At 30.8% G+C, this 25,741-nt stretch overlaps 11 protein-coding genes, 1 long non-coding RNA gene and 3 other non-coding genes across 21 annotated transcripts; 10 read left to right on the plus strand and 5 right to left on the minus strand.

Annotated features, from left to right (window-relative positions):
* Positions 1-8: 8 nt before the first annotated feature.
* On the plus strand, positions 9-1,655 carry Nle (notchless protein homolog 1). The gene is made up of 3 exons (XM_070642616.1): positions 9-198; positions 259-1,247; positions 1,308-1,655. Exons 1-3 carry the CDS (start codon positions 55-57, stop codon positions 1,609-1,611), a joined length of 1,437 nt encoding a protein of 478 aa, XP_070498717.1. The 5' UTR covers positions 9-54; the 3' UTR covers positions 1,612-1,655.
* On the minus strand, positions 1,652-3,486 carry PIG-T (phosphatidylinositol glycan anchor biosynthesis class T). The gene is made up of 2 exons (XM_070642614.1): positions 3,269-3,486; positions 1,652-3,207 (listed from the first exon to the last, which is right to left on the minus strand). The coding sequence occupies exons 1-2, from the start codon at positions 3,441-3,443 to the stop codon at positions 1,676-1,678; spliced, it is 1,707 nt and encodes a 568-aa protein (XP_070498715.1). The 5' UTR covers positions 3,444-3,486; the 3' UTR covers positions 1,652-1,675.
* A 387-nt stretch (positions 3,487-3,873) lies between these two features.
* Positions 3,874-6,027, plus strand: LOC139092267 (protein MTO1 homolog, mitochondrial). The gene is made up of 2 exons (XM_070642606.1): positions 3,874-3,999; positions 4,061-6,027. Exons 1-2 carry the CDS (start codon positions 3,909-3,911, stop codon positions 5,938-5,940), a joined length of 1,971 nt encoding a protein of 656 aa, XP_070498707.1. The 5' UTR covers positions 3,874-3,908; the 3' UTR covers positions 5,941-6,027.
* Positions 5,964-7,594, minus strand: Veneno (veneno). The gene is made up of 3 exons (XM_070642608.1): positions 7,524-7,594; positions 7,215-7,379; positions 5,964-7,154 (listed from the first exon to the last, which is right to left on the minus strand). The coding sequence occupies exons 2-3, from the start codon at positions 7,349-7,351 to the stop codon at positions 6,179-6,181; spliced, it is 1,113 nt and encodes a 370-aa protein (XP_070498709.1). The 5' UTR covers positions 7,352-7,379; positions 7,524-7,594; the 3' UTR covers positions 5,964-6,178.
* A 403-nt stretch (positions 7,595-7,997) lies between these two features.
* On the plus strand, positions 7,998-9,203 carry CSN7 (COP9 signalosome subunit 7). The gene is made up of 4 exons (XM_070642544.1): positions 7,998-8,251; positions 8,307-8,559; positions 8,615-8,835; positions 8,890-9,203. Exons 1-4 carry the CDS (start codon positions 8,084-8,086, stop codon positions 9,049-9,051), a joined length of 804 nt encoding a protein of 267 aa, XP_070498645.1. The 5' UTR covers positions 7,998-8,083; the 3' UTR covers positions 9,052-9,203.
* On the minus strand, positions 9,196-9,602 carry LOC139092220 (uncharacterized). The gene is made up of 2 exons (XR_011544576.1): positions 9,463-9,602; positions 9,196-9,398 (listed from the first exon to the last, which is right to left on the minus strand). It is a non-coding gene; the product is annotated as an uncharacterized lncRNA (long non-coding RNA).
* A 38-nt stretch (positions 9,603-9,640) lies between these two features.
* On the plus strand, positions 9,641-10,099 carry LOC139092219 (uncharacterized). The gene is made up of 2 exons (XM_070642546.1): positions 9,641-9,810; positions 9,878-10,099. Exons 1-2 carry the CDS (start codon positions 9,705-9,707, stop codon positions 10,072-10,074), a joined length of 303 nt encoding a protein of 100 aa, XP_070498647.1. The 5' UTR covers positions 9,641-9,704; the 3' UTR covers positions 10,075-10,099.
* A 314-nt stretch (positions 10,100-10,413) lies between these two features.
* Ccdc58 (Coiled-coil domain-containing 58) lies at positions 10,414-10,917 on the plus strand. The gene is made up of 2 exons (XM_070642660.1): positions 10,414-10,455; positions 10,531-10,917. Exons 1-2 carry the CDS (start codon positions 10,414-10,416, stop codon positions 10,915-10,917), a joined length of 429 nt encoding a protein of 142 aa, XP_070498761.1.
* Positions 10,918-11,072: 155 nt separating this feature from the next.
* Positions 11,073-12,310, minus strand: rho-7 (rhomboid family intramembrane serine protease rho-7). The gene is made up of 2 exons (XM_070642609.1): positions 12,173-12,310; positions 11,073-12,110 (listed from the first exon to the last, which is right to left on the minus strand). Exons 1-2 carry the CDS (start codon positions 12,217-12,219, stop codon positions 11,129-11,131), a joined length of 1,029 nt encoding a protein of 342 aa, XP_070498710.1. The 5' UTR covers positions 12,220-12,310; the 3' UTR covers positions 11,073-11,128.
* Positions 12,311-12,357: 47 nt separating this feature from the next.
* Positions 12,358-13,115, plus strand: Atg12 (Autophagy-related 12). The gene is made up of 3 exons (XM_070642713.1): positions 12,358-12,497; positions 12,560-12,696; positions 12,753-13,115. The coding sequence occupies exons 1-3, from the start codon at positions 12,425-12,427 to the stop codon at positions 12,873-12,875; spliced, it is 333 nt and encodes a 110-aa protein (XP_070498814.1). The 5' UTR covers positions 12,358-12,424; the 3' UTR covers positions 12,876-13,115.
* Positions 13,116-13,221: 106 nt separating this feature from the next.
* Positions 13,222-14,393, minus strand: Ykt6 (YKT6 v-SNARE). Its single transcript, XM_070642602.1, has 2 exons — positions 14,051-14,393; positions 13,222-13,985 (listed from the first exon to the last, which is right to left on the minus strand). The coding sequence occupies exons 1-2, from the start codon at positions 14,310-14,312 to the stop codon at positions 13,648-13,650; spliced, it is 600 nt and encodes a 199-aa protein (XP_070498703.1). The 5' UTR covers positions 14,313-14,393; the 3' UTR covers positions 13,222-13,647.
* Positions 14,394-14,628: 235 nt separating this feature from the next.
* On the plus strand, positions 14,629-24,179 carry LOC139092423 (hrp65 protein). 7 transcript variants are annotated; one of them, XR_011544588.1, is made up of 13 exons: positions 14,629-14,989; positions 15,493-15,546; positions 15,786-16,983; positions 17,042-17,097; positions 21,539-21,666; positions 22,050-22,111; positions 22,478-22,524; positions 22,719-22,769; positions 22,962-23,009; positions 23,195-23,297; positions 23,490-23,532; positions 23,734-23,777; positions 23,989-24,179. XR_011544588.1 is itself a non-coding variant. In XM_070642812.1 (5 exons), the coding sequence occupies exons 1-5, from the start codon at positions 14,750-14,752 to the stop codon at positions 18,779-18,781; spliced, it is 1,659 nt and encodes a 552-aa protein (XP_070498913.1). In that variant the 5' UTR covers positions 14,629-14,749; the 3' UTR covers positions 18,782-21,532. The 7 variants fall into 7 exon arrangements, 4 of the variants coding, with proteins under 4 accessions (XP_070498913.1, XP_070498914.1, XP_070498915.1 ...); XR_011544589.1 differs by having other exon boundaries at positions 15,786-16,977; positions 17,039-17,097; XR_011544590.1 differs by lacking the exon at positions 15,493-15,546 and having other exon boundaries at positions 15,786-16,977; positions 17,039-17,097.
* LOC139092458 (small nucleolar RNA U18) lies at positions 22,567-22,628 on the plus strand. Its single transcript, XR_011544601.1, has one exon. It is a non-coding gene; the product is annotated as a small nucleolar RNA U18 (small nucleolar RNA).
* LOC139092454 (small nucleolar RNA U18) lies at positions 22,814-22,889 on the plus strand. Its single transcript, XR_011544597.1, has one exon. It is a non-coding gene; the product is annotated as a small nucleolar RNA U18 (small nucleolar RNA).
* On the plus strand, positions 23,046-23,121 carry LOC139092457 (small nucleolar RNA U18). The gene has a single exon (XR_011544600.1). It is a non-coding gene; the product is annotated as a small nucleolar RNA U18 (small nucleolar RNA).
* Positions 24,180-25,741: the final 1,562 nt, after the last annotated feature.

Raw genomic sequence — 25,741 nt, forward strand, 5'->3', positions numbered from 1 at the left:
ATGTGTTTTGTTTACAAGTAAATTGAATCAAACAGCACTAAATTCTTTGTAAAAATGGAAGTAGACATAAGTACCATTCAGGCACGATTTGTGTCATCAGATAATAACACAGAAGCTACAGAACTTCCAGTTATAGACCTCCCAATTGATGTAGATACGAAACAATTGGAATTAATTTGTAATGCATTGCTTAAAAATGTGAGTTTTTAAAACATTGTGAAATATCCAGAAATAATATTGTTGTTTAATGATTTACAGGAAGAACAGACACCATACTTATTCTTTCTCAATGATGAAGAGATCAAGACGAATCTTAAGGAATCAATAGTGTCAAAAGCAGTTGATTTAGAAAATGTGCTAAATATTGTTTATCAGCCGCAAGCAGTTTTCCGTGTTAGAGCAGTCACAAGATGTACGTCATCTATGCCTGGTCATGCTGAAGCTGTTGTAGCTTTGAGTTTTAGCCCTGACAGTACACAATTAGCTAGCGGCTCTGGTGATACAACATTGCGTTTGTGGGATTTAACAACAGAAACTCCAAAATTTACTTGTACAGGACATAAAAATTGGGTATTGGTAGTGTCATGGTCACCTGATTCTAAGAAAGTTGCAAGTGCATGTAAATCTGGTGAATTGAAAATATGGGATCCAGATACAGGAAAACAAATTGGAAAGACAATGAGTGGACATAAAAAATGGATAAATTGTTTAAGTTGGGAACCTTATCATATGAATCCTGAATGTCGTCGATTAGCCAGTGCTGGACATGATAATGATGTAAGAATATGGGATACTGTATTAGGATCTTGTGTAAGAGTTCTTTCTGGACATACAGGAGCAATTACATCAGTTCGTTGGGGTGGTTCTGGCTTAATATTCACATCATCAAAAGATCGTACCTGTAAAATGTATAGAGCTGATGATGGAACTATGTGCAAGACTTTTTCAGGTCATGCACATTGGGTGAATAGTTTAGCACTTAATACAGATTATGTCTTAAGAACAGGTCCATTTGATCCATTAATGGACAAGAAGAAAGCATTAAAACTCAAAGATAATAAGGAAGAGTTGAAAAAATTGGCACTTGATAGATATCAAAAAGTATGTCCAGACGGTATTGAATCATTTGTTTCCTGTTCTGATGATTTTACACTTTATCTTTGGCGGTCTGATCAAAAACAATGCATTACTCGAATGACTGGCCATCAAAATGTTGTTAATGATGTCAAATATTCACCGGATGTCAGGTAAGTCGCAAGGTTGGATTAATTATATCCTGAGATTAAAAATTAATCTAATCTTTATAGAACAATTGCTTCAGCATCATTCGATAAGTCAGTAAGACTTTGGAGAGCATCAGATGGAGGATTTATTACAGTTCTCAGAGGACACGTTCAAGCCGTATATTGTGTTGCATGGTCAGCAGATTCAAGATTACTAGTAAGCAGTAGTAAAGATTCAACATTGAAAGTTTGGAGCTTAAAGACGAAAAAATTGGCACAAGAATTGCCAGGTCATGCTGATGAAGTGTTTGCCGTCGATTGGGCTGTTGATGGATCAAAAGTTGCAAGTGGTGGAAAAGATAAAGTTTTAAAAGTATGGACATATTAAAGCTAGTGAAATAAACACAATTTTTTTGAATTTTTTGGAATTAATTTGAAGTAACACAAAAAATTTATTCAGGCTTTTCCTTCTTTTTGAATAATTTATCCTTAAGTCTTGCTAAAAATGACTTCTTTGCTTCCTCCTTCTTTTGAAGTACTAATCGTTTAGTTGTCATATTGTGCAATGGACCAAAAGCTAATGCAACAACAGTACAAGCTAGACATATTACATTATATGGCATTGAGAAGTCAGGTGTTGGTAAGTTAATCAAAAGTGCTTCAGTGTGGATTCTCAAGAAGTATGAGGAACGTGTAGCATTAAAACTTTCAGCATATAGACTAGCCTCAATTGGCAAACTTGTATAGTTAAGAGCAATTGGCAACATAGTTGAAATTACAGATGATGGAATGTATTGACCGTGATTTGCATCTGGTGGATATTCCTGCCATCTCAAGAAGATGTAGTCAAAGTCAATTGACATTTCAACAGTCGATTTTGCAGGAATTGTAAATGCAACTTCCAGATGATATGCTCTCTTTCTTTGTTCTCCTGGATTATACTTTATATCTGTCACCTTAATCTCCTTATTTCCAACACGAAGCTTTAATGTGTGCAAATAAATAGGGACGAACCATGGGAAATTCTCCATGACTACTAAATTAAGACTAGACCAGTGCGTATTAGTTATTTGATTCACAATCTTTCCTCTTTCCTTTCCAGTTCCTTGTAAAAATCTTTTTGCATATAAAGGCGGTGGACTTGAAATGGGAATTGCTTTATTCTTTTTATTTATAACAGCAATATTGACCATTTTACTAATGCCAGTTCCAGTCCATTTTTTCACATCATATTCTCCATATGTAGCTTCACTTCCACCTTTCTTTGATGTAATTATTTTCTGTGGCCTTGGTGATATCTCAAAGTCTTTATCGGTGATATCAAGATAGATTTTACTCGAACTAGATACTGAACATGCACCGTTTAATCCTTGTCCAAAAAGCTTTCGAATTGACCATTCACTTCCACCAAATAATTTGAGATCGTGGACTAAATTCACAGTTTGCTTAGATTCAAGAATAGCATTTGAACAGGACTTATCCACGCATAATTGCCTTACATGTATACCTAACGAATGAAAGTTTGTGCTGTAAATATACTGAGCATTAAGCAATGACATAAAGCCTTCTTGTGGATCACAAGGCAATAGCTTCTTCCAAGGTGTTAAATTTTCAGTACACACAACTTCGCGAGGAAGTGCAGCATAACGAATAAATGATGAATTTAATGGCATATTCCATGATGATGTTGGACGATATGAATATTGTGGACTGATTGTATTTGTTTCCTCAACGAAACTAAAGGATGCACATAATAATCCTGATAATGCTTCACTCAATTCTATCCATTGCCTCTTAATTTCTTCTTCGGATAAATGATTCTTAAACCAGACATAAAGTTCAGCGCCAGATCCAGCAGACTCAACTGGAAATCCCCAAAATTCATGTTTCCATAATCCATTTGATAATGTTACATGCAGCTCAATTATGTCATAGTGAAGAAACAATTCAGATATTGATCGTGACAACAAATCCGTGTGTAAGACTGTAAATATAGTGTAATTAATGGATGATTCATAAAATTCACTTTTTATCAATTTACTTACGATCATTTTCATTAGTTTTAAAGTTCCATTGGGTTGTGAATTGAAAATACGTATTTACAAAATTATTGTTAAGTTCCTTAATGACTAATTCTTCACTAAATACATTATTATGATATTTGGCATTGGTTAAACTAAGGGAAATAGCGAAAATTAATAAAAATTCAATTTTCTTCATCCTTTTGTTTTGTTCGACTTCTGCACCGGTTAGTTTTTCAATTTTCAAAAATTTCCCAGCCGTTGATGATTGAATATTTTAGTTACTTATATTAAGCTATTAAAAAGAATTTTATTACACAATTTAGTCAACAATGTAATCAAATTGTCATGTATTTTTATGCATATCTCCAAATTTTTATTATTGTTCCTTTTATGATACAATTTATGCTGTATTCAATGCATTAGTCAATTCCATCCTCATTAAATACTTGAATGACATGAAAACATTATGTACGGTCATTAAACTCTTTATTTGATGAAATTTTGAATTGGATCTATTAATATTAACGAGTATCATTCTTGGCATGGTAATCACTAATGACTAATTGGTTGTTTAATGCTGAACTTCTACACTCTCAAAAGATCAAGATAAGATCCAGTAAAAAAATAAACAAAATTTATTAAATAATCAAAGAAAAGGAGAATGATTAATAGAATTAAATATTTGAAGGCATTAAGTCACACTTTGCGGACATTTTCCAGTGCACCTAATCACTTTGATGTTGTTGTCATTGGTAAGAAATCCAGAATTGATAAATTGACATTGACTAAGAAATATTTCGAACAAATTTTAAGGTGGCGGTCATGCTGGAACAGAGGCTTGTGCAGCATCATCCAGAATGGGTGCAAAAACGTTACTCATCACACAAAAGAAATCGACAATTGGAGAAATGTCATGTAATCCAAGTTTTGGAGGAATCGGAAAGGGTCACTTGATGCGGGAAGTCGATGCCCTTGATGGAATATGTGGAAGGTGTTGTGATGTAAGTGGTACTCAATATAAAGTTCTGAATCGACGGCGTGGTCCAGCAGTTTTTGGCTTACGAGCTCAAATTGATAGACAATTGTACAAAAAGGCAGTTCAAGAGGAACTAAATAGCACAAAGAATTTAGAAATAATCGAAGGATCTGTTGAGGATATAATATATGAAGACAAGTCAGATGATCCTGAGAGAAAAGTTATTAAAGGAGTCATTTTTAAACAGAATGATGGACACGAGACGCAAATTAGTTGTAAAAGTGTAGTCATTACGACAGGCACGTTTCTTAGAGGTCAAATTAATATAGGATTAGAAGTAAGACCTGCAGGGAGAATTGGCGATGAGCCATCAATTGGATTAGCAAAAAGTTTAGAAACTCTTGGATTTAAACTTTCAAGACTCAAAACTGGAACTCCACCTCGAATTTTAGCTAGTTCTATTAATTATGATAATCTCGAGAAGCATTATGGCGATAATCCACCAATTCCTTTTAGTTTCCTTAATGAGAAAGTATCGATAAAGCCAGAAGATCAACTATGTGTATGGATGAGCTATACAACAGAAGGTGTAAATGCTATAGTTAGAGATAATTTGCATGTGAATCGACATGTAACAGAAGAAGTCACTGGTCCACGATATTGTCCAAGTATTGAAAGTAAAATTCTCCGTTTTGGAAATAAGATACATCAAATATGGCTAGAGATTGAAGGATTCGATTCCGATATCATATATCCACAAGGTTTAAGCTGTACTCTTCCTGCAGATCTACAACTTAAGCTTGTAAGGAATTTAGTTGGTCTAGAGAATGCTGAAATTGTTAGACCTGGATATGGTGTAACATATGACTATGTTGATCCACGAGAATTATATCCAACCTTAGAGACGAAAAAGGTTGAAGGATTATTTTTAGCAGGTCAAATTAATGGAACAACTGGATACGAGGAAGCTGCAAGTCAGGGAATCATTGCAGGATGTAACGGAGCTGGAAAAGTGTTGAATAAGGAACAACTTGTCGTCAACAGAAGTGAGGGATATATTGGAGTTTTAATTAATGACTTAGTTACTTTAGGTACCATGGGTGAACCTTATCGAATGTTTACATCCCGTAGTGAATTCAGATTAACTTTAAGACCTGACAATGCTGATCTTCGTCTAACTGAAAAGGGCTATAAAATAGGTCTAGTATCAGAATTTAGATATCAACATATGAAGGATAGACGAGAAAAATTGAAAAAGGCATTAGATTTACTTAAAGATTGGAAAATGGGCTCAAATGTTTGGAAGACTAAGCTGAATATGCCCCAGTCAAAAACAAGTCAGCCAAGAAGTGCTTTTGAGATTTTAGCTGTTGTTGGTCCACCAGATGTGAAAGAAATTTGTGACATTGACTTGCCAGCATTAAGTTGGATTAAAGATGATGCTGATTTATGCAATAGAATCAAAATAGAAGCTGTTTACGACAATGCCATAAAGAATCAGGAAAATGAAATTATCGAAATTAAACGTGACGAGTCGCTGCTTATTCCAAAAGACATTGACTATTTCTCAAAATCATTATGCTTATCATTTGAGGAACGAGAAAAATTAAGGATGATTCAACCACATTCTATAGCTGATGCTTCACGAATACCACACATAACTCCATCAACTGTCATGAGACTTTTAAGATATGTTAAGCAAAATCATCAACTTTGACTGTAGATTTAGAACTAAATAAATTTTGTGGTTTATGCTAGATTTATTGTGTCGTTAAATTTTGTTTCTTTTGTGTTTGAGCCATTGATACATGAATTAGTTATGACGAAATCTTAAATCTAAATAAATGTATTATATTATGTATATGCTTATTGTAGTTAACTTGATTCTCTTAAGTATTATGACGAAATTTAATTTTTCTTAATTATAGTGAGTTATTATGTTTTGTATGACTTACTTAAATTCCAACAATGTCTGCGATGTAGCATTTGTCAGACTTTTCTTTAACAATTACATCAAAGCCATCAGGGCTGCTGACAATTTCTTCCAAAGCTTTAGTTATAGTTGATGGGAAATTTGCGAAAAGCACTGGATGCAAAATTATTTCTCCTTTTACTTTCGAGCAGAATGGTAACAATTCATCTTCAGTTACTTGCGATACATTTCCATAATCAATAAAGAATACTCCATAAACCGGCTTACTGGGATCATCATTAATGACACTTTCGATAACAGCACGATAATAAACTCCTTCAAATCGAGCCAAAACGACTTCATTCATAACAGGTTTGTAGCTTTTTGTCTTTTCGTTCTTTACAAAATCGGCAATATTGACTTCAATATGTTCGAGGAAGGCATCGACAGCAGGCAAAGCTTCTGTTACGTAGAATGCTTTTGGACATTCATATTCACCTACTATCTTGACTCTGACTTTTCCAATCGGTAACTGACGAACTTTTAAGTCTTTCAAGAATAAACGAGTTTCTTTTGGTGGCTGCTTCTTTTGCTGTTGATTCATTAATGAAGATTGTTGATTACGACGAATTGTTTCCATACTGAATCCTTGACTCTTTTCAACAGGTTTAACGGCTTCTTCAACAACTTTTTCCTGTTCAACAGCTTGTTTTGGGATGCTTACAACGGATGGCGTTTTCTTATAGTCGTTTGGCGGAATTGTACGAATGCCTGAATTGAAAGCAGGAGTGACAAGTTCTTTTGTTTCAATCTTCTTAGGAACTTCTTGTAAATTTTCCTTAATCTCTTCCGTAGTATGTTCGATTTTGGCGGGTTCCTTTTGTAAAGCAACTGTTTTTGTTTCGACTTCAGACTTCTTTAATCCAGCAAGTGAGTTTTTGTCTGAATCATCAGATTCAAGTGAATTGTTGCTTGTTTTTCGTGACAAAGTTTGATCACCGTTCAATGGTTTTAACGGTCTGAAATTATATTATGAATGTAATATTAATTAAGCTTTAGTTAGAAATAGAATTACTTACGGAATCGAGAAACATTCTTTACGATGAAGTGGGAAAGCTGTAACTTGACACTTTTTTGAGCAGTAATATTCAGTACTACATCGCACACAAAGAAAATTAGCAGTCTTTTGGCAATATCCACAAATATTTTCCTGCATTTTAAAGCCTTTCTTTAAAATATTTTGTCTGTCAATGAACAAAAAAGAGGTTATGTTAATAAAAATTAAATTTTTAATATTTTTCTTCCAAATCCTTCAATGATCTAGCAATCTTTGAGGTATTTTTATGGCTACTTTGAATGATTTTGCTAATTTGGCATTTTAAACTTACCGTACTGTCCAAAACTTAATAAACTATTAAAAATTGCAAACCACTTTGCATGAGTAATGTGAGTACTAAATCATTGCCCAATAAATTTTAAATTATCAAAAACCGTTAAAATGTTCCAAAAAAAAAAATTTCTTGTTAGACACCTTTTTTCCTAAAACAAGAGCTTCTAAGAAGCAATTTCTTTGAAATATGACTGAAAAGGAATGCTATTAAACTAATATGTTAGATAATTCCGTTTTTGTAGGTTTAAATTAAATTTAAAAACTTTAGTACAAAGTTACGGATATTTTCCTCTAATTGGCAAAAAACGCATTATATATCCATACTTTATTCAGCTTTTCTTAAATCAAATGTATGTGTTTTTGCAATTAACATTTAGTGAAAAATCAATGAATAATATAAATTTCAATTGAATTCATACAGTTCATTAGTATGACGATTGAGACAAATTCGAATAAGTTTTACTAGAAATTTTGGCTAAATTTTACTTGTTTTGCAAGAAAAAATACAAAAATTTATAAAAAAGTTTAATTACGGAATTAGATTAATCAGGAGCAACAATGGAAGTAACTCCAAGCATTCAGCAGACTACTTATGATCAGTTCCATAAACTCATTAAGGAACATTCGGCTAACAAGCAGGAAATTGCTAATTCTATTATCCAAATATTAGAAAATACAAGTCTTAATACTTTTTCTGAATTTCTTCAAATACCCGAGATAATTGAAGTAAGTCATAATAAATATTGCTGTCTATAGGTCACTAATTTTGTTTTAATTGCAGCTCAAGACAGGAGAGTATGAGAAATATTATAATACATTAAATTTATTTGCTTTCGGAACTTATCGTCAATATCTGGAGAATAAAGAAAAGCTTATAGCACTTACTCCTGTCATGGACAAGAAGTTGAAACATCTTACGATCCTAACATTAGCGACACAAAGGAAGACATTACCCTATGATGATTTAATGAGTGAACTAGACATAAAGAATGTCCGTCATCTCGAAGATCTGATTATTGAAGCTATTTATGCAGGTAATTGATGATAATTCAATAGTTAAATTAAATTTAATAATGTTAAATGCTTTAGAACTCATTAATGGGAAGCTGGATCAGAAGAATCGACATTTGGAAATTGATTATGCAGTGGCTCGTGATATACAGACAGAAAATATCCAGGAAATAGCAAATATTTTAAGTGATTGGCTCAAGTCTTGTGAAAGCTGTTTAAATTGTTTACAGGAACAGATTGAATCTGCTAATTCTGAAAAGGGAAAACGCTTAAAACATAAAGATCGTTTAGAGGAACAGGTATGAGTCATATACCCGTTAATAAACAATTTATGTACATTAATTATATTTCAGCTCGCTGAAGTCAAAAAGAACATTAAGAAACAGTCACAACAGCAGAATTATGACGATCAAGACGATGTAAAGCTGTATCATGAAGGAATAGAAAAAAATTTAAATAAGGAACGACGTGGAAAGAAGCCTTCAACGTCGAAAAACTGGTTTAAAAACTTTTAGATTAATAATTTTTCACCATCAAGTCCTTTCTTCTCTATTATTTCATATCTTCCTTATTCGTGTACAATAGCTTGCTCACTTCCAGTTCATTTTCAAAAAATTCTGTAATTTACACACGAAGAATTAAATAAACTAGATCATCAGTTGTCTTTTTTAAGCAAAATTAATAATATATTTATTGTTTATCTTCCAGTTAGGTACTTAAATTAATTAATTTTCCTTAGTAATGATTTATCGAGCATCAAAGACTACCAAACGTTTTGTACGCTTCTTGTACATAATTCGATGACCACATTCTCTGCAACGAATTGGATCTCTAGGTTTCATTTCATTCTCATTGTGACATTCTAAAATAAAATAATTAACCTTTGTTAATTTCATGCATAATTTTTGAAACTTTTATTAATTTACCTGAACAGACATAAACCATTGAGGTTTTTGTTACTGACTCCTTTCCACTTGTGTTCTCTGACATCTTATTAATGTGATTGAACTAAATAAATTTTTGTAATTCCTTTTATTTGCGCTATAATTAATAACTTTTGTTGTTTAAAAGTTATCCGACTTTTAGAACTTTTTAGACCTAAATCACGTTTGTAAACAAACTTGTACTAAAAAGTGTTTATTAAAGAAAATTAATATAATTCACAAAAATGGCACAAGGAAAGAATAAAACAAAGACTAAGCTTCCTGATAATGTTAAGCATAAAAGCCTTAACAAGACAAATAAGAAGAATTCAGCTTTCCAAAAGAGAAAGAGTAAGCATAAACATTTCATGAAATTGCGATGAACTTCTTCATGCTTATTAACTAAATATTTATATAGGTGCTCCAGCCAAACAGAAATTACAGGATAAGCAAAAGATCCAAGAAGCAATCACAAAATCAGTCAACAGAAAGAATGAAGATGAAATGAGAAGTCGAGCATTGACACAAAAAACAACATTAAGTAGTGCACAGAAAGCAGTTGCAAATCATCATGATAAAGCTAAGAAACCTGTAGACGAATCAATGGCTGAATAAAATTACAAAATTATATTTACTCTAATTTAACGAACTTTTGAAATTTTAAACTTTCAGAAATTTAGTACATAAAATTTAGGGTTTATTCTTCAATGATGTTTGAATTTTTACCGGAACTGGGTTTTTAAATTTTATGAATGAAACTCAATTAATGGTTTTGTTGCATTCATTAGTTTACTGAAACTATGTTCTACCTAAATGTTTAATGCAAAAAGCTAAGCTAAACAAAGGTCCAATTTTTGGACATCATATACAAATATCCCCAAACCTCAAAATCGCCAAATATTATTCAACAAATTAATCAAAGAAAATAAAGTTAAATTAGCAGCTTATTTCAACATGTCATACAAATTAGTTTGCGGAGATGTCTTGCAATTCCAGGTACTATCAACTTTTATTGATTCAATGGCTTTCAAAACATTTAAATCTGTTTCTTTCAAACATAAATTAATTTAGGAAACATTAAAGAATATGAGAAATCTAGATGATTCTATTGTTTATGCATTAAACATATCACTGCCAACGGAATCGATAAAGGCAAGAACATCATCTAATCCAGAGAAAAATTGTCAGGAACTTTTCGAAAAATTAAAGACTGGATATGCCGAAAGAGAAAAAGTGATCAAAGAATGTATTCAAGTAAGCGCTGACAATGTCAAAATCTTAAAGAAGCAACGAGAAGAAGACATGAATGATATGAATCTTGAGAAACAGTTCAAAACAGAGCAAAGGAAGCTGAGAGTACTAAAGCAGGAACAAGGAGTTGAGGAGATTGTCAGAGATAGAACATTCAAGGCTTTCAATGAAAGATGTAGGCAATATTATAGAGCAGATTCATTCTGATCCGAATTTTATTAATCAGTTTACTGATTTAAAGTTGTGCATTTTTAGTTGTCAATAAATTTTTAATAATCAAAAAAATAATTAATAAAGCTTAGATGTAAAGTTTATTCGGTCATCAAATTAGAATGAAAGTCATTGTCTTTTAATCTGATAAATCGCTTTTGAATGACATTTATTGCACATATTTTGTACATATACAATGGTCGCTAATTTATTTGGTTGGTTTTCCTCGGAATTGATGCCAGAGTCCGATTAAATGTTCACGCTGTGGCCATATTTTATCCTTTCCATAATAACACCAGAATAATCCTAATGCGGCACCTCCTAAATGAGCAGCATGATCAAAGAGTTTCCAACGAAAAGCAAGACCAGCTAAATCGAGACATATGATGAACCTAATTGCAGACTCTGCTGAAAACTGCCATTGTGGAATAAACATGATTGATAACTTTGTGTCAGGATATTGAGCACAGACGTATGCCAGCATTCCCATGATAGCACCAGATGCACCTAATGAATATCCAGGCGAATAAGTTAAAGCTTTGAAAGCATAACTGGTAAAAGATGAAAAGACACCAGCACTTAGGTATAGAGCTATAAATTGTTCATATCCTAAACTATGTACAGCTGACGAAAAGCTATGCAGCACATACATATTTGCAAATAAATGAAATAGTGAATAGTGACTGAATGTCGAAAAGAACATGCTCGAATAAAGTGAAACGCCTGTACTTGCTGGATTTGATGCAAAATGTCTTAACATTGTTGCTCTTAATGAAGGAACTCGCCAAAGTCCAAAAACTATCACATTAGCTACTAAAATTGGAGCCCATACTTTCTCGCCAGGTGATAATTGGTTCCACATTTGTTTTAAATTCTTCTTTAATTTAGCTATCTCATCATTCAGCTCTTTTTGCTTATCATTAATTGAATTTTGATGCTTTCTCATCCATTCCAAAGGATTTGCATTCCTTAAAGTATTAACTGCTCTTCTTCTGATCTTTTCATATTCACAAATTGAAGCACCGACAAAGCATGATGTACAGAAAACGGCAGTAAATAGTCCACATTTTGCTATCAAGCCTTCTCTGATGTATGTCGGTGAATTAGTTTCAGGTGTAAATTTATATTCCTCTGGTCTCTTACTTCTAATATTTCTAGTTAAATTGTCAAATTGTTTCACTCTGAAATTTCTATTTATATAATTTTGAATTAAGTCATCGAATCAATGTTAATTTAATGTGATTAATATTACCTCGAGTGATTAAATCCTCGTAGAAATAGTACTTGTCGAGATAGCATTTTATAGCTGTGTAAATTTATTTCAATTTAATTAACAATATTTCACAATCAATTTCATTGTTTTTATGGGTCGTTCGCAAATGACGTTAATTTGAATTTGCGATTTTTAGAACTCACATTACATTATTTATGAACGTCCCTTCTAAATATTGATATATTTTTTTTGCAAACAAAAGAACAGACGTACCTTAATTAATCTAGAAGCATGACAGATGAAGCGACGGCTGGTGTTGAGAAACTGTCTATACAGCCAGAAAAAACTAATGAAATAGTTAAAAGTAAGTAAAAATATTCAAAATCAATAATCATAAATTTTGATTATAAACTTTTCATGTTTCAGTCGATATTTTATTAAATGCAGCAGGAAACGCACCAATTATGAAGCAAAGAAAATGGACAGTAGATTGGATGAAAGACATCTCATGGGTTAGCAAATTCATTCACAAATATCTCAAATTAGATCCAGAAGAGAAAATAGTAAGGAACATGATTTAATGTTGTTTGTCTACAATATTAATGCTTTTTCTTTTCAGTTCCTGTATATAAATCAGACATTCGCACCTAGTCCTGATCAAATTCTTAAAAATCTTTATGAATGTTATGGAAATCAAAATAAGCTCTCATTACATTATTCAATAAATCAAGCTTGGGGATAGATCTTTATAAATTTTTTTAATCTACAACTTAGTCACGAAATATGCATTTTCGAAATTTTTATGTTAAGTGATGTAATATGCTCTAAAATTGACAAGTCATTCTTCATAATCCACTTTGTCTAGGACATTAATGTATATATAGTATGTCCATTAATCCAGCATAATTTTATAAATATTGCAATCATAACTTTATGATGACTGATAAAGTCTTTCATGATAATTGTGAGACTTACTTGAAATATTTTGTGTGAATCATTCAAAAAAAATGTTTAGTTACGATTAAGATAATTAATAAAATTCTTTATTTAACACTTTTTTTTAAAATAAATTTGCATTTTGTCTTGTTACTTAATACAGTTAATTAATATCTCTTCCATCAAATACATTTAATGTAGTCTTTCATCCATTTATGCTCGATATAATATGATATTTAATATAATATATATATATTTTTGGGTATTAATAAATTACATGGAACGAACATCCACTTCATTTATGATAGATATAAATAAAAATTATGCTCAATTAAGATTAATTATACATGAAAATCATAATATCTGGAATATAATAATAAAGTTACATAGATCACATAGACAACAGTGTAATTAATCTTAATTAGACATCAGATTTTTAAAACAAAAATTTTATCTCATAAATTGTTTGGTTTTTTGGATACGCAGAAATAATAATTAAATTAAATTTGACATAAAATCAATGTAAAAAAAAGAAAGAATTTATGGTAATGTCGAAAGTTGGAACCAGGCATGTATATTTAACTAAAGTTACAGCATGAGTTTGTCTTTTTTGCAGTTTTATAGAAAGCTTTAGACTGAGCTGAAAGTTCCTCCGATTGACTCACAAGATCATCAAGTTTTTCGCCACGAATTAACACTTGCTCAATAGTATTTCTTAGGATAATTTTCGTCTCATCCAAATCATTTTGCATTTTCGTCAACGGATCTGCTTCTCTTGGATCTTGATATTTGGCCAAATATGCTGGAAGTTGAGTAAAATTAATTGACTGTTCTGTTCCATTTGCCCATTGATCACTTGAAACTTTTGCTGAGAAATCATCCATAATTTTTGTTAATAATGTATGAGCAACACGTCCTGTAGAAAATAACATCATAATTAACATCCAGATTGTACTAATTAAATGATTTTTAAAAATTTACCTGGATATTCATGATCTGCAATTAATACAGCAGCTAAATTATCACTTCTAACATATACGTGACACATATAGACATCCTGCTTAACTGATTGCCTCGTACATGGGCTTGTTCTTTCAGTAATTGTTTTGCTTGCAAATTGTATAAATTCTTGAACACTTCCTCTTTGAAAGAAACTAAAGCTTTGAAGATCATAATGAGATTTTAGGACTTTGGCTTCAGCTGTTGCCTTAAAAAATATGCTTATGGCATATAATTTGACCATTTTTCTCCAAGATATCTAAGAAAAATCTATGAAAAATATAGTAATAAAAATTTCTATTGTGTGGACAAGGTGAGGACACTCTAAATATTTCGTAGACAATCAATGTTTTCCTAATTTTAATGCAGAATATCAATTGCTTTGATAATAAACAATAAGCATCAGGTAACAAGAAAGTTTAAGTAACCAAAATTGTACGTTAATTTCGGAAACTTTCATATGTGGGTATTTTAGTGTCCATGCCTGCCACGTAGTTACATTCCCCATATTACCCATAAAGTGGGCTTTTTCAAGTTTGAGAAAAAGTTACTTGCCCATCTTTTGTAAGACACGCTTCAAAAAATCTTCGGTCTCATTTCAATTAAATATTTAAGTAGTTTAAGTAATCTTTTAATCAATAAAAATATTATAAAAGTGTATAATAGCAAGTAAAGTACAAGATGGAGGTAAAAGCGGAAACGGCAAATGGTCCAGCACCAGTTAAAAATGAAAATCAAAATCAGCCAAAGCCACAACGAGAAAATATGAATAATAAAAATCAGAATCAGAACCAGAATAATAACATGGGTGGAGGTCCAAATAGACGAAATATGAACATGAACAAGAACTTCCAGAATCGAGGAGGTAAAGGCGGTCCAGGAGGTAATCATATGGGAAATCGTGGACCCATGAAAAATGAGGTAATTGATGAGTTTATAAAATTTTCATTTAGCGTGTTTCGTCCGCCATTTTTAATAATCAAACAATCGTCAATGATGTCACTGACCTAATTTCCATGAGCTTCTAGCATATTTTTTGTTCAAATTAAATATGCTAAGTAGGCATTTTTTCACATATTTGTACTTTATTTAATTTATTTTGCTTTTTATGCGCATTTAATTTTTCATTTTGGATCTTCATTTTCTTAACTGGATCTTTTTGAGAAGCCATTGTTAAAATGTGCGCATTCTTTTTTGATAATGCTTTAAGTTCTTTTAAAGTAATACACTGATAATATTATGTGTATTATTCATCATTTACGATTGTTCCTGTTTCCATGATTCTCAAAATTCTCTAAAAATAACTTCCCACACACATCCATTAAAAATTAAAATTAAAGTAATGAATTCGATGTCATAACGATTTATAAAATGATATTTACTTTTTTTCAAAATTTCATCGTGATAATTTGAACATAATTAAGAATATGAATAATGAGTATCGAGGCGGCGGAGGAATGAATGCCAAAAAATCGGAGGTGAATAAAAAGAATAAAAGATTTTATTAAATTTTCTTCTTTTTATGCATGCAATTTTTTGTACAAGTAAATAAGAAGAAAGAAAGGCTTGAAGTTGATGCCACTAATGTTTGAAAATTAGCTTTTGAAAAATTTTAGTAGTTTTGTTGAGTCTTGATCAACTTTAATTCTTATATTTACAATAGTGCGAAATAGTCTAGAATAATGTTAGTAATAAATTCTTTTCATAATTATATTAGGACTATATTGTAAATTCGAAACTGAAGAATTTAGCCGGACCAACTCATGACTTACCAGAACTTGTGTGCGAAGAAATTAAATTTTCTGGGCGCAATCGATTGTATATTGGTAATTTGACAAGTGATGTAACAGAAGAAGAATTGAAAGAATTATTCAGTCCTTATGGCGAAATTTCTGAAGCTTTCATTAATGCCGAAAAGAACTTTGCATTCCTTAAAATTGATTATCGTGCAAATGCCGAACGAGCAAAGAAAGATCTTGACGGACGAATGCGTAAGAATAAGCCAATTCGTATTCGTTTCGCACCAAATGCCACAACAATTCGAGTTAAGAATCTTACACCATTCGTATCAAATGAATTACTTTTTAAATCATTTGAAGTTTTCGGACAAGTTGAACGTGCAGTAATTATTGTTGATGATCGTGGAAAGACAACAGGCGAAGGTATTGTTGAATTTGCAAGAAAATCAGGAGCAATGTCTGCTCTTAAATACTGCAGCGAAAAATGCTTCTTTTTGACATCATCATTACGTCCATGTGTTGTTGAGACTTTTGATCATATCGATGAAACTGACGGATTCCCTGAAAAATCTTTAATGCGTAAAAGCAACGATTATTACAAAGCACGTCAAAATGGCCCAAGATTTGCTGAAATGGGAAGTTTTGAACATGAATTTGGTACAAAATGGAAGCAAATGTATGACATGTACAAGCAAAAGCATGATGCTCTTAAACGTGAAATGCAATTAGAAGAAGAGAAGCTCGAAGCACAAATGGAATATGCTAAATTTGAGCATGAAACAGAATCATTACGTGAACAGTTGAGGAAGCGTGAACAAGATCGTGACAGACAAAAGAAAGAATGGGAAGATAGAGAACGACAGGCTGATGAGAGTCGTGTCCGTGATGAGCAACAAATGAGAAGGCAAACAGACGATATGCAAATGAGAATGCAAAGACAAGACGAGGAAATGAGACGAAGACAGCAAGAAAATTCATTATTCATGCAAGCACAACAATTAAGTAACATGTTGGATCAGCAAGAAATGAATCAAGGTGGAAGCGGCAACGGAGGAAATAATGGTGGAAATAATCAAGGAGGTGGCGGTGGAAATCAAGGTGGAGGACGTAGAAACTTCAACAATGACAGAAATAATGACCGCAACCAAAACTTTGATATGATGAACCAAGGTAGCAGTAAATTCTAGATAAATTACTGGTTAATTAACACATTTTTCTTTTATTAATTTAGGAGGTGGTAACCACGGAGGAAATCAGTATCAAGGGAATCAGCATTATCAAGGAAATCAGGTAGGAACGTTCTTAAGTTCTCTCATGAAATCTGCAAATATTTTACATAAAAACTTTAAAGTTCGACAATTATAAGTATTATTACGGGCTTGCAGTGAATCTGCTCAAATTATTTCCATTCCAATTCGAATTATGTATTTAATAATGAACTAGCTTCAAAATGAATTTATTTTTCTATTAATATTTCAAGTAACTGCATTATCACAGCCCAAAACTACTATTCTCAGATTACTTTAATAAAATTCATTCAATCTTGTGTCATTTGACTTATTTCAATGATTAAGCATTTAAAGGATATGAAAAATAGGATCGTAATGAGTTGTGTATTAAATTTTGATGAAATTGCATGTCAGTTTACCCTTCTGGAAATCTGAAAATATTAATTCTGAATCTCTTATTGGACTCTTATGAGTCTCTAATGTCTATAGCTGCTCTACACAAATTTCTTTTAATAATCATGCGAATAAAATCTTTATGTGACAATTGATGGCTCATGTTCTGGCCAAACATATATCCATCGATTGGAAAATTATCGTAAAAGTTTTATCGCATTTTTATAATCGTTAAATTTGTTTGATATCATCATAAATATATATACTTTATGCATAAAATATTATACCTGTTGATTTTATGAGATGTCTGTGACTATTATTGGAAATTGATCGTTTTTATTGTCGTTATGCGTATTATGTGGGGTTAATTTGGGACTTTTGTGCTAATAAACACAAATATTAAATTCATTTGACAATGGATGTCAACTACAATGACTATTATGTTCTAATCTATGAGCAAATATACTTAGTTAACACAATCCAAGTTAGTTGAGCTAACAAAATTCGTTATTCTGATTATAAACTGACAATCACAAAAACATATGATAGAAGTCTGTCAAGTCATGCGATTATACTTATTTGGAAGAGTAGCTCTCGAATTCAAGGTTTTAAGACGAAAAACTTAAGAATGCGAACTGCGTATGGAACAAAATGAAAAATGATATCTGAAAAATTGTGCGTTATTTGTAGCGTTTATGGAAACAATTCAAATGAACCTAAAAGTTTATGAGGAGTCGTCAGTTCCGTTGAAATGAAAATTATCGCATAATAATAGAGCTCAAACACGTTTGTTTATGAACAATTCTTGAAAAACTAATTCTGTTCCTACAAATTACAACAATTCTCTGACAAATTATGGGAAAACGACATGCAATTGACATTCAGAATGACACGAAAACATCCTCATTGACGAAACGATCCAAGTTATAAATATTTTTCTATGAAAGTAATATCCAAATGTGTAATATTGTCGAAAAATGATCTGAATCTGTAGTCGAAAATTAAAAAATTACATAAAATATTTTTTTTTCTTTAAAGTATATCTAACTAGCAAACATGATTAACTGATAAAACTTATTTTTTTACCACTTCTCATTTTCCATATCTATAAAAAAAACTGAAACTGAAACTGATAAAAATTTCGAAAACGTTTAATGTTTTACGAAACTCAACAACTATAAATCACAAATCCACTCTGAAAAACCTTATGAAACGATAAATGAAAAATATAAAAAATTTAGGATCAAGGAAATCGTTTTGACGGTCCACCACAACGAGGAAATGTTCGTCCATGGAACAATAATGACCGTGGTCATCGTGATGACTTCCAAAATAAGCGAAGACGTTATTAAGAATTTTACATATTTTTTCACTCTAATTGAAACATTGAAAATTTCAATAAATCTACAACAAATCTACAAACACAGAATGAAAAAAAAAATTATATTGATCAACTAACTAAAATTCATCACAACTTTTGTGTAGCTAATAAGACTTAAAGTGTTTTGCGAGACCGTTCTAGAATTCAACCCACTTAAATGGATTTTATGTCTGCAATTTTTTTATAAGAAAAAAGAGTTTATTATAGAAGGAAATTTATAATTTCAAGTAATTATTTTAGTAAGAATTAATTTAGTGTTTCTTTGACCTCTGATGGATTTAAAAATCCGTAAAAAAATCATTTTATTATTTTAATTCATTTCTATTTCTAGTATAATAAGGAATAATTCATACTTTTAATCTACTCATTGCTTTTGATTGATAAATGTATTGATGATAATAATATATATGCATAAAATATATGATTCATTAAAATATCACTCCTAAAATATACAAAAAAACAAAAACTTTCTATTTCAATTCTAGTGAGTTGAATGAATGAGCTGTTATGGATATGTTTTTGGGTGAAAGTTGGCGTGAATGACGTGTGATATTTTTTGAACATTAGTCTTGGTTAGGGGTTAAAGTTAGTTCTAACAAAATTAATTATATTAAAAGTATGAAAAATCTTCTGATTCTTATTGGAATTTCGGTTGTTTTCAAAAATTCACTTCCATTATGTTCTGCTCAACTTGCAGACTATTCCGACTCTATTTTTGATTAGAATATAACTTTACTCCTAATTCAAGATTAATTAGTTTTTTTAGTGAAATTTATATAAAATTCTCAGCTCTTTTAATTCTATTAAAGATCTGAGAATGTAATCTGTTACTCATTTTTGTGCCACTCTGTGCTGTCCTAACCAACTTTTCTTCTTGTTCAGCCAAAACTAACATTTATTTTTGAAGAAATCAATCAGATTTGAAGAGAAATCTTTACAAATTGATCAACCAGACGCAAATTCATCATATTTGAAAGCTATAGTTTACAGCTATGACTGTTATTAGTATTTTATTTGTTTCTAGTGTAATTTTGACAACTTTGAAAATCATGAAGAAAACAAATGTGAAAATCGAGTCAACTGTCAACTTGGTGTTGGCAATCTATTTTTGGGAAACGGTTTATTTAAGTGTCTATACATTCGACATATAGAAGCTTATTGCTTATTGTTTAGTGAAAATATAAAAATTGTCTTTTTTAAGACAACAGCAAACTTAAAACTGCTTATGGCATCGCGTGTTTCGTGAAACATGATGCCCATCACTGATTAAATACTTGAAAATTCTTATGGGATAAGAATCAATGAACAACAATTCTTTTTTGACGACTTAAAGAATGCAAAGAATTTAAATTGGAATATTACTATAATCTTTTATTAATTTAATAGTGATCAACACCATTTAGTAATCAATCAATCAAGAACGTCGGATGAAAAATGATAAATTATTAAAATTAATGTAACTTAACATCAACTTGTTATTGCACAAATTAGAAATTTAAACTTCTAACTTGTTCTAAAAAGTCTAAATTTGACCAGTTCATGAGCATATTTTTTGGAAGACAATGAACCATAGTTGAATTTGAACTATCTTCAAAAAAGTGCTACGCAATCTCAACATTCGGGACTAAATTAATAGAAATAAGTTACATAAAAATGTATTTTCAATGTAAAACATCTTCAACCATCTATATATTATACTATGCATATAGTCAATAACTACGTTGCTGTACCAAAAATACTTCGTTCAATCTTGATACGAACGACTAAGAAGATACAAAAGTTTTGCGTATATTTTTATTATTCTGTAAGCGCTGAAACGAAAAAATGTTGAAAATTCTAAGGATTTTTGCGTTGAAGGAAGCAAATTTTGCATTATGGACATCGGAAAAACAATCTAAAATTCACTATTATCTGAATTGATTGCTTTATGAACATTTTGGGGGAATTGGGTAAGAAAATGTTTAAAAAAACTCATCATGAATTACTCTGAAGGCCAATCTAATAAACACTGTGCAGCTTTATGCTAATCAATCATCATCGCTGAATTTGAATTAATCAAATAACTGATTCTGAATAACTATTATCAAAGATAATGAAAATGGTAAGAGGTAAGAATGAAAAATCACTGAAAAAAACACAGAACTTCTTTTTTATGATTATTTTGAATTGTTTTATGTACTTAATGGCTTTTATACTTAATCTTTTTTTTTTTTGTTGTTTTGTTACCAAACAAGAATAAAAAAAATGTCTCAAAGTCAAGACTTCTTGAATGTTTAAACCAACAACTTAGTTCTCGCAATTCTCTATATATTTTGTAACAAGCACTTGGCAATTCTTGAAAACTGAAACAGAAATTTTTTTGTCCTCCAAAAATGGTCGGCAAAATAATTTCAAATTTCATCCTCTTATCAGCCAATGGAACGTTACAATTCTCAAAGACTATAAATTATGTCACATACTGTACATCACTAAGTTTCTCTGAATGCCAATCAAATTCTCAAGATATTATAAATTTTTTTATGAACAAAAAGACAAAAATATCTCAAAAAGTACATAAATTTTTTTGATACTATTTTTTAAAAAAATCATTCGGAATTGAGTAATGCAGAACCTGCTGCATACTGTCTAAAATTGAAATTCTATAGAAAGTTTTTTTGACTTGTACAAAAAATGTTAATATAATTAATAGAATTTCCCACTAATATTAATTTCTCTAAAAATTTTGCAGTATTATCGTCCATATAATCAACGACCAGGAAAAGCACGTTACAGGAATGGCTAGTTGAATGGATGTACAGTGATAAACGTTCTCCAAATGTGATATTAGAAAAATTTATTCTGCTCATGACTTAAGAGGTAAGTTTGTCCATATTTAAAAAAATAAAAAAATGACTGCGATGGATCAAGAGGTTAGACAGAAGTGAAACTTTACATTTCTGCGGTTCTCGGTTCAATCCTTGTCGAAAACGAGTCGCCCTTAGGATCACACTAAGATTAATGCAAATTGAACTTTTCTATTTAATCTGGTGCCAGCCATAATGGAATAGGGCATATTATGTGCGATTAAAAGCTACTAGTCTTGGTATATAGGAAATTTCTTGCTCGATAAATAAACCCCACGAGATGAGAAATGCCGAAAAACCTTGATACATTTACTTCTTTTTTGACAATTAATTTCAATTCTTTTTTTTTTGGAACAGCATGAACTAATAATTCTTTTTTTATGCATCTCATTCTAGACTATTAGCTTAATGCCCTAAAATATGTTATTAAGGAGCAATCAACTGCATGGAATTTGAATGTAAGTACCATATCGATAGTTTGTCAGAATGTGAAAAATGAAATATTTCGTGTCGGTGGTTCAATGGTAACGGTCATTGGCCACATTTACGATGATGAGGTCGAAGGTTCGATTCCAATGAATAATTTTCTTGGAATCCTTTTTCACATAATTATGGTCCCCGCAGCCACGCTCCTCAGTGTCACATGAATTCTGCATCTCTGGAGTGCCAGTTTTAAAATCAGGGGAATAGTATGTTTTCTAAGTTATATAGGAAATTCCTGACAAGCATTTCAATTGCTACATGGAACGCCCAAAATTTAGGAACACTTACTTTTTTTTGCTGCTTATTTCTAGTTACTAATTTTCTTTTATATCCTCTTATAGATTTCTGAAAAATCACACAAACCTGACCAAATTAAGGAACGATGAAGGTGAGTTGCTTGTCAATAGACATTTAATTATATTTATGCTTTATTATGATGACAACATTGGTCCGTGTTTATGAATTTTTTATTGATTATATTTTCCAATTACTTTTTTGTCTGATTTTCCTTCACATTTCCCGTCATCATTAATTTTTCTTTAATGAAAATTCTTAATTAATGCTTTTTCCATTTCATTGCAGTTGTTGCGTTGAGGGACATTGCGGAAAAATTCCTCCGTATGAAAAAAAGAGGTAAGCAATCGACTAAAATTAATAAGACTTAATTATACTTTTTTTTTATGATGATAAGCATTGGTCCGTGTTTATGAATATTTTATTGATTAGAGAACCAATTTTTTTTGACTGACTATACATGAATATAGTCTTTATGGATGTTAGTTCCACACATGTTTCTAACAAAGTTTCTCATTTATATCTTTATAGATCACGCGTTGAGGGACATTGCAGAACATTCCTCCGTATGATGAAAAGGTAAGGAATGGATTGAAATTAATAAGGCTTAAGCTTTTAATGATGATAAGCATTGGTCCGTGTTTATGAATTTTTTATTGATTAGAGAACCAATTCTTTTTGTCTGATTAGTCACTGAATAATGTCTAAATGGATGTTAGTTCCACACATGTTTCTAACAGAGCTTCTCATTTGTTTCTTTATAGATCACTGCCGAAAGTTTAAAGACTGGATAATTTTGTATTAAGCTGTGATATCGGAATCAAATACTACAAATTATGAAGAGCATATTCCTGCAATAAATTATTTGTGAGTTTCTAGTTCCTTAAAAATTGTTTATAGCCTGTCTAAATGATGATAATAATTACCGTTTGATGTTAAGTAATGATAATAACCCTTCGGCTGCATTTTTATTTAAAAATGTACTGATATACCCAAAATTTCATCACTTGATGCTGTGAACCTTAAAAACACCTTACTGAATAACTTTTCTCATTATAGGATACCATAAAAATGGATCTGTGGAATTAAAGGCGAAAAAAATGTAAGTCACTAAGATGGTTTTGGACATAATTAAAAGCAGTCCTAATGTGATGATAAAAATTACCGTTTGATTTCATTAGAAGTATGATAATAACCCTCGGCTGCTTATTTTTATAAGTACTGATAAAGTTCAGTCCATAAAACTAAATGCATTAAAAGTTTTACAGAATTAACTAACAATATCCATTAATTCTATTTACAGAGGAACAAACTTTTCTACTTTTTTCAACAATAATGCCAATTTAGGTAAGTTCTCGAAACAGAATGGAATATGAAACATATATGCTACACATTCATGATGATACTTATTATTATATTGTCTTCTTTTCCCGTCTGAAGATATTCTATGAATGATAGTTATTAATGCTGATTATACTCTTAATTGGCTATTCTAATTGAATTTTATATCCGATAATATCACTAATGCAGTTTTTTATGCTTTTATTATATTCAACAGGTGATGCGCATGAAGAATAAGAAAGTGGTGTGAGGAATATGCTGCAATAAGATATTTCTGACAGGGAAATTAACAAATGTTGAGTTGGTTCAACGATAAAAATACCAAAATTATTAAAAACATGACAAAATACGATTAAAAAAATATTTATTAAATAAATTATAAGCATAGCTTATTTTTAAAAAAATTAATTTACAATCTTATTATTTTATGCTGTACAAGTTTTTTTTTAGTCACAGTAAACTTTGATTCTATCAAAATATATTTAATTTTCAGCCGATTTCAGTTTTTCAGTCTTCGAAAGCATATAACGTGATACTCGTTGGTTATAAGGTAATGTTCCCATCCAGGAGATTGCTGAATTCCTAAATTTCTCCATTCTGTTTCAGTCATTAGATGATTTCTTGGTACTAATCGTGATAATCCTGGAGGCAAAATTACGTGTCTGGAAGTAAATGTTGATTTATTAGTGATTTCTATGCAAATTTATGTTGGGATCTTAATCTGGATTGATATGTATGTAATTGCACAAGAGTTGATTAATATCATTAGAATTTCACCATATGATGACATATTCAAGTCATTTTCATTAAATCAGGCTTTGTAAGCATCACTTTAATTAATAATTTATTGACAAAATTCGCGCGAAAAAACTTACCGGTATTCATAAGTCGAATCTGAGTACTTTTCCGAGTATTGTATTTCATCTGCATCGGTCATCTTGTGCTACTCTTCAATGTCTGTCGATTTACTGTACAATTAACTTGCCAGTATTGCTGTTTTAATTAATTTTTTGATTTATTTGCAAAATATTAATTTTCTTGAGGATGTTAAGTATTTGAATTTCAAAAATACGTTATGACATGTAAGACTTGAAGTTGCTCCCCTTTCAAAAGGGGACTATGATTTAAATTTGGCAGTTTTCCAAACACTTTGGAGTAGGAAACACTATTGTTCAATTGATTAACCTAGGTTCTATTAAAAATACTTTCATGCTTCAAGTGTATAACTTGCTGAGTGAAGCATTGATCGATAAAAGGCAAGTATTAATAGACAAAAACTGTGTAATTAAAACAATGGACCCCGGTCGGGATTTATTTTGTAAAAAAATTGATGAATTTTTTAGAAAAAATTAATTTATTAAAAATTTTGTGTTTAAACGTACTTAGACGTGATTATAGATCTTATTGGATGTTAGAACTGTTTTCTGTGAATTGATAAAAAAACAAATAGCTGCCAATATTATCATATTAAGTGAAATTGTTAATGTTTTAATAATGAAGGTAAATTTTCCCATTAAATTTTCTTTTTATCCTTTAATTTTCTATTTTCGCGACATGATCACGACGAGACAATTAATAATTTATATGAAACAGCATAATTACATACGTTGCCCCATAAATTATGTTGCTATCATTTTCCCAAACATTTTTTCAACATATAAAATCTGGATCTAAAATTCTAAATATAGCTTTTCATAATACAGGCACAACAATAGTGAAATCCATTAAAACTTTATAATCTGCAATGTGCCTTTTGTTTAATTGAAATTGCTATGGAAACAAAATATAAACAACTTTATTTTTATACTTAAACTTTGTGTTTCTTTATTTACTGCATTTTTTAGATCCAATAAATCACCGAACCGGACCACTCAAACATAGTTAAACTAATTAAATATTAAGAAAGAATTTAATTCTTGTCGAGCTTTAAGGAACAAAAATTTAATATAAAACAAGTTAAAGTTTAAGAG

This window comes from Chironomus tepperi, unplaced genomic scaffold (assembly GCF_022539635.2).
Source record: "Chironomus tepperi strain 1889 unplaced genomic scaffold, CSIRO-AGI_Ctep_v1 contig_298, whole genome shotgun sequence".
NCBI classification, from domain to species: domain Eukaryota; kingdom Metazoa; phylum Arthropoda; class Insecta; order Diptera; family Chironomidae; genus Chironomus; species Chironomus tepperi.

Excerpts from the sequence above, each read along its gene's own strand:
- LOC139092267 (XM_070642606.1), top strand. The coding sequence starts at position 3,909 with ATGATTAATAGAATTAAATATTTGAAGGCATTAAGTCACACTTTGCGG. Across the intron at positions 4,000-4,060 it reads CTTTGATGTTGTTGTCATTG|GTGGCGGTCATGCTGGAACA; the intron begins GTAAGAAATCCA and ends ACAAATTTTAAG.
- Ykt6 (XM_070642602.1), bottom strand. The coding sequence starts at position 14,312 with ATGGTCAAATTATATGCCATAAGCATATTTTTTAAGGCAACAGCTGAA. Across the intron at positions 13,986-14,050 it reads TGCAGATCATGAATATCCAG|GACGTGTTGCTCATACATTA; the intron begins GTAAATTTTTAA and ends TATTTTCTACAG.
- CSN7 (XM_070642544.1), top strand. The coding sequence starts at position 8,084 with ATGGAAGTAACTCCAAGCATTCAGCAGACTACTTATGATCAGTTCCAT. Across the intron at positions 8,560-8,614 it reads TATTGAAGCTATTTATGCAG|AACTCATTAATGGGAAGCTG; the intron begins GTAATTGATGAT and ends TAAATGCTTTAG. Across the intron at positions 8,836-8,889 it reads AAGATCGTTTAGAGGAACAG|CTCGCTGAAGTCAAAAAGAA; the intron begins GTATGAGTCATA and ends ATTATATTTCAG.
- LOC139092423 (XM_070642812.1), top strand. The coding sequence starts at position 14,750 with ATGGAGGTAAAAGCGGAAACGGCAAATGGTCCAGCACCAGTTAAAAAT. Across the intron at positions 15,547-15,785 it reads TGAATGCCAAAAAATCGGAG|GACTATATTGTAAATTCGAA; the intron begins GTGAATAAAAAG and ends TAATTATATTAG. Across the intron at positions 16,984-17,041 it reads TATGATGAACCAAGGTAGCA|GTGGTAACCACGGAGGAAAT; the intron begins GTAAATTCTAGA and ends TTAATTTAGGAG.
- LOC139092219 (XM_070642546.1), top strand. The coding sequence starts at position 9,705 with ATGGCACAAGGAAAGAATAAAACAAAGACTAAGCTTCCTGATAATGTT. Across the intron at positions 9,811-9,877 it reads AGCTTTCCAAAAGAGAAAGA|GTGCTCCAGCCAAACAGAAA; the intron begins GTAAGCATAAAC and ends ATATTTATATAG.
- PIG-T (XM_070642614.1), bottom strand. The coding sequence starts at position 3,443 with ATGAAGAAAATTGAATTTTTATTAATTTTCGCTATTTCCCTTAGTTTA. Across the intron at positions 3,208-3,268 it reads TAAAACTAATGAAAATGATC|TCTTACACACGGATTTGTTG; the intron begins GTAAGTAAATTG and ends CTATATTTACAG.
- Nle (XM_070642616.1), top strand. The coding sequence starts at position 55 with ATGGAAGTAGACATAAGTACCATTCAGGCACGATTTGTGTCATCAGAT. Across the intron at positions 199-258 it reads GTAATGCATTGCTTAAAAAT|GAAGAACAGACACCATACTT; the intron begins GTGAGTTTTTAA and ends AATGATTTACAG. Across the intron at positions 1,248-1,307 it reads AAATATTCACCGGATGTCAG|AACAATTGCTTCAGCATCAT; the intron begins GTAAGTCGCAAG and ends TAATCTTTATAG.
- Veneno (XM_070642608.1), bottom strand. The coding sequence starts at position 7,351 with ATGCAGGAAAATATTTGTGGATATTGCCAAAAGACTGCTAATTTTCTT. Across the intron at positions 7,155-7,214 it reads AAAGAATGTTTCTCGATTCC|ACCGTTAAAACCATTGAACG; the intron begins GTAAGTAATTCT and ends ATATAATTTCAG.
- Atg12 (XM_070642713.1), top strand. The coding sequence starts at position 12,425 with ATGACAGATGAAGCGACGGCTGGTGTTGAGAAACTGTCTATACAGCCA. Across the intron at positions 12,498-12,559 it reads AACTAATGAAATAGTTAAAA|TCGATATTTTATTAAATGCA; the intron begins GTAAGTAAAAAT and ends TTCATGTTTCAG. Across the intron at positions 12,697-12,752 it reads TAGATCCAGAAGAGAAAATA|TTCCTGTATATAAATCAGAC; the intron begins GTAAGGAACATG and ends TTTTCTTTTCAG.
- rho-7 (XM_070642609.1), bottom strand. The coding sequence starts at position 12,219 with ATGCTATCTCGACAAGTACTATTTCTACGAGGATTTAATCACTCGAG. Across the intron at positions 12,111-12,172 it reads CGAGGATTTAATCACTCGAG|AAATTTCAGAGTGAAACAAT; the intron begins GTAATATTAATC and ends TTATATAAATAG.
- Ccdc58 (XM_070642660.1), top strand. The coding sequence starts at position 10,414 with ATGTCATACAAATTAGTTTGCGGAGATGTCTTGCAATTCCAG. Across the intron at positions 10,456-10,530 it reads GAGATGTCTTGCAATTCCAG|GAAACATTAAAGAATATGAG; the intron begins GTACTATCAACT and ends AAATTAATTTAG.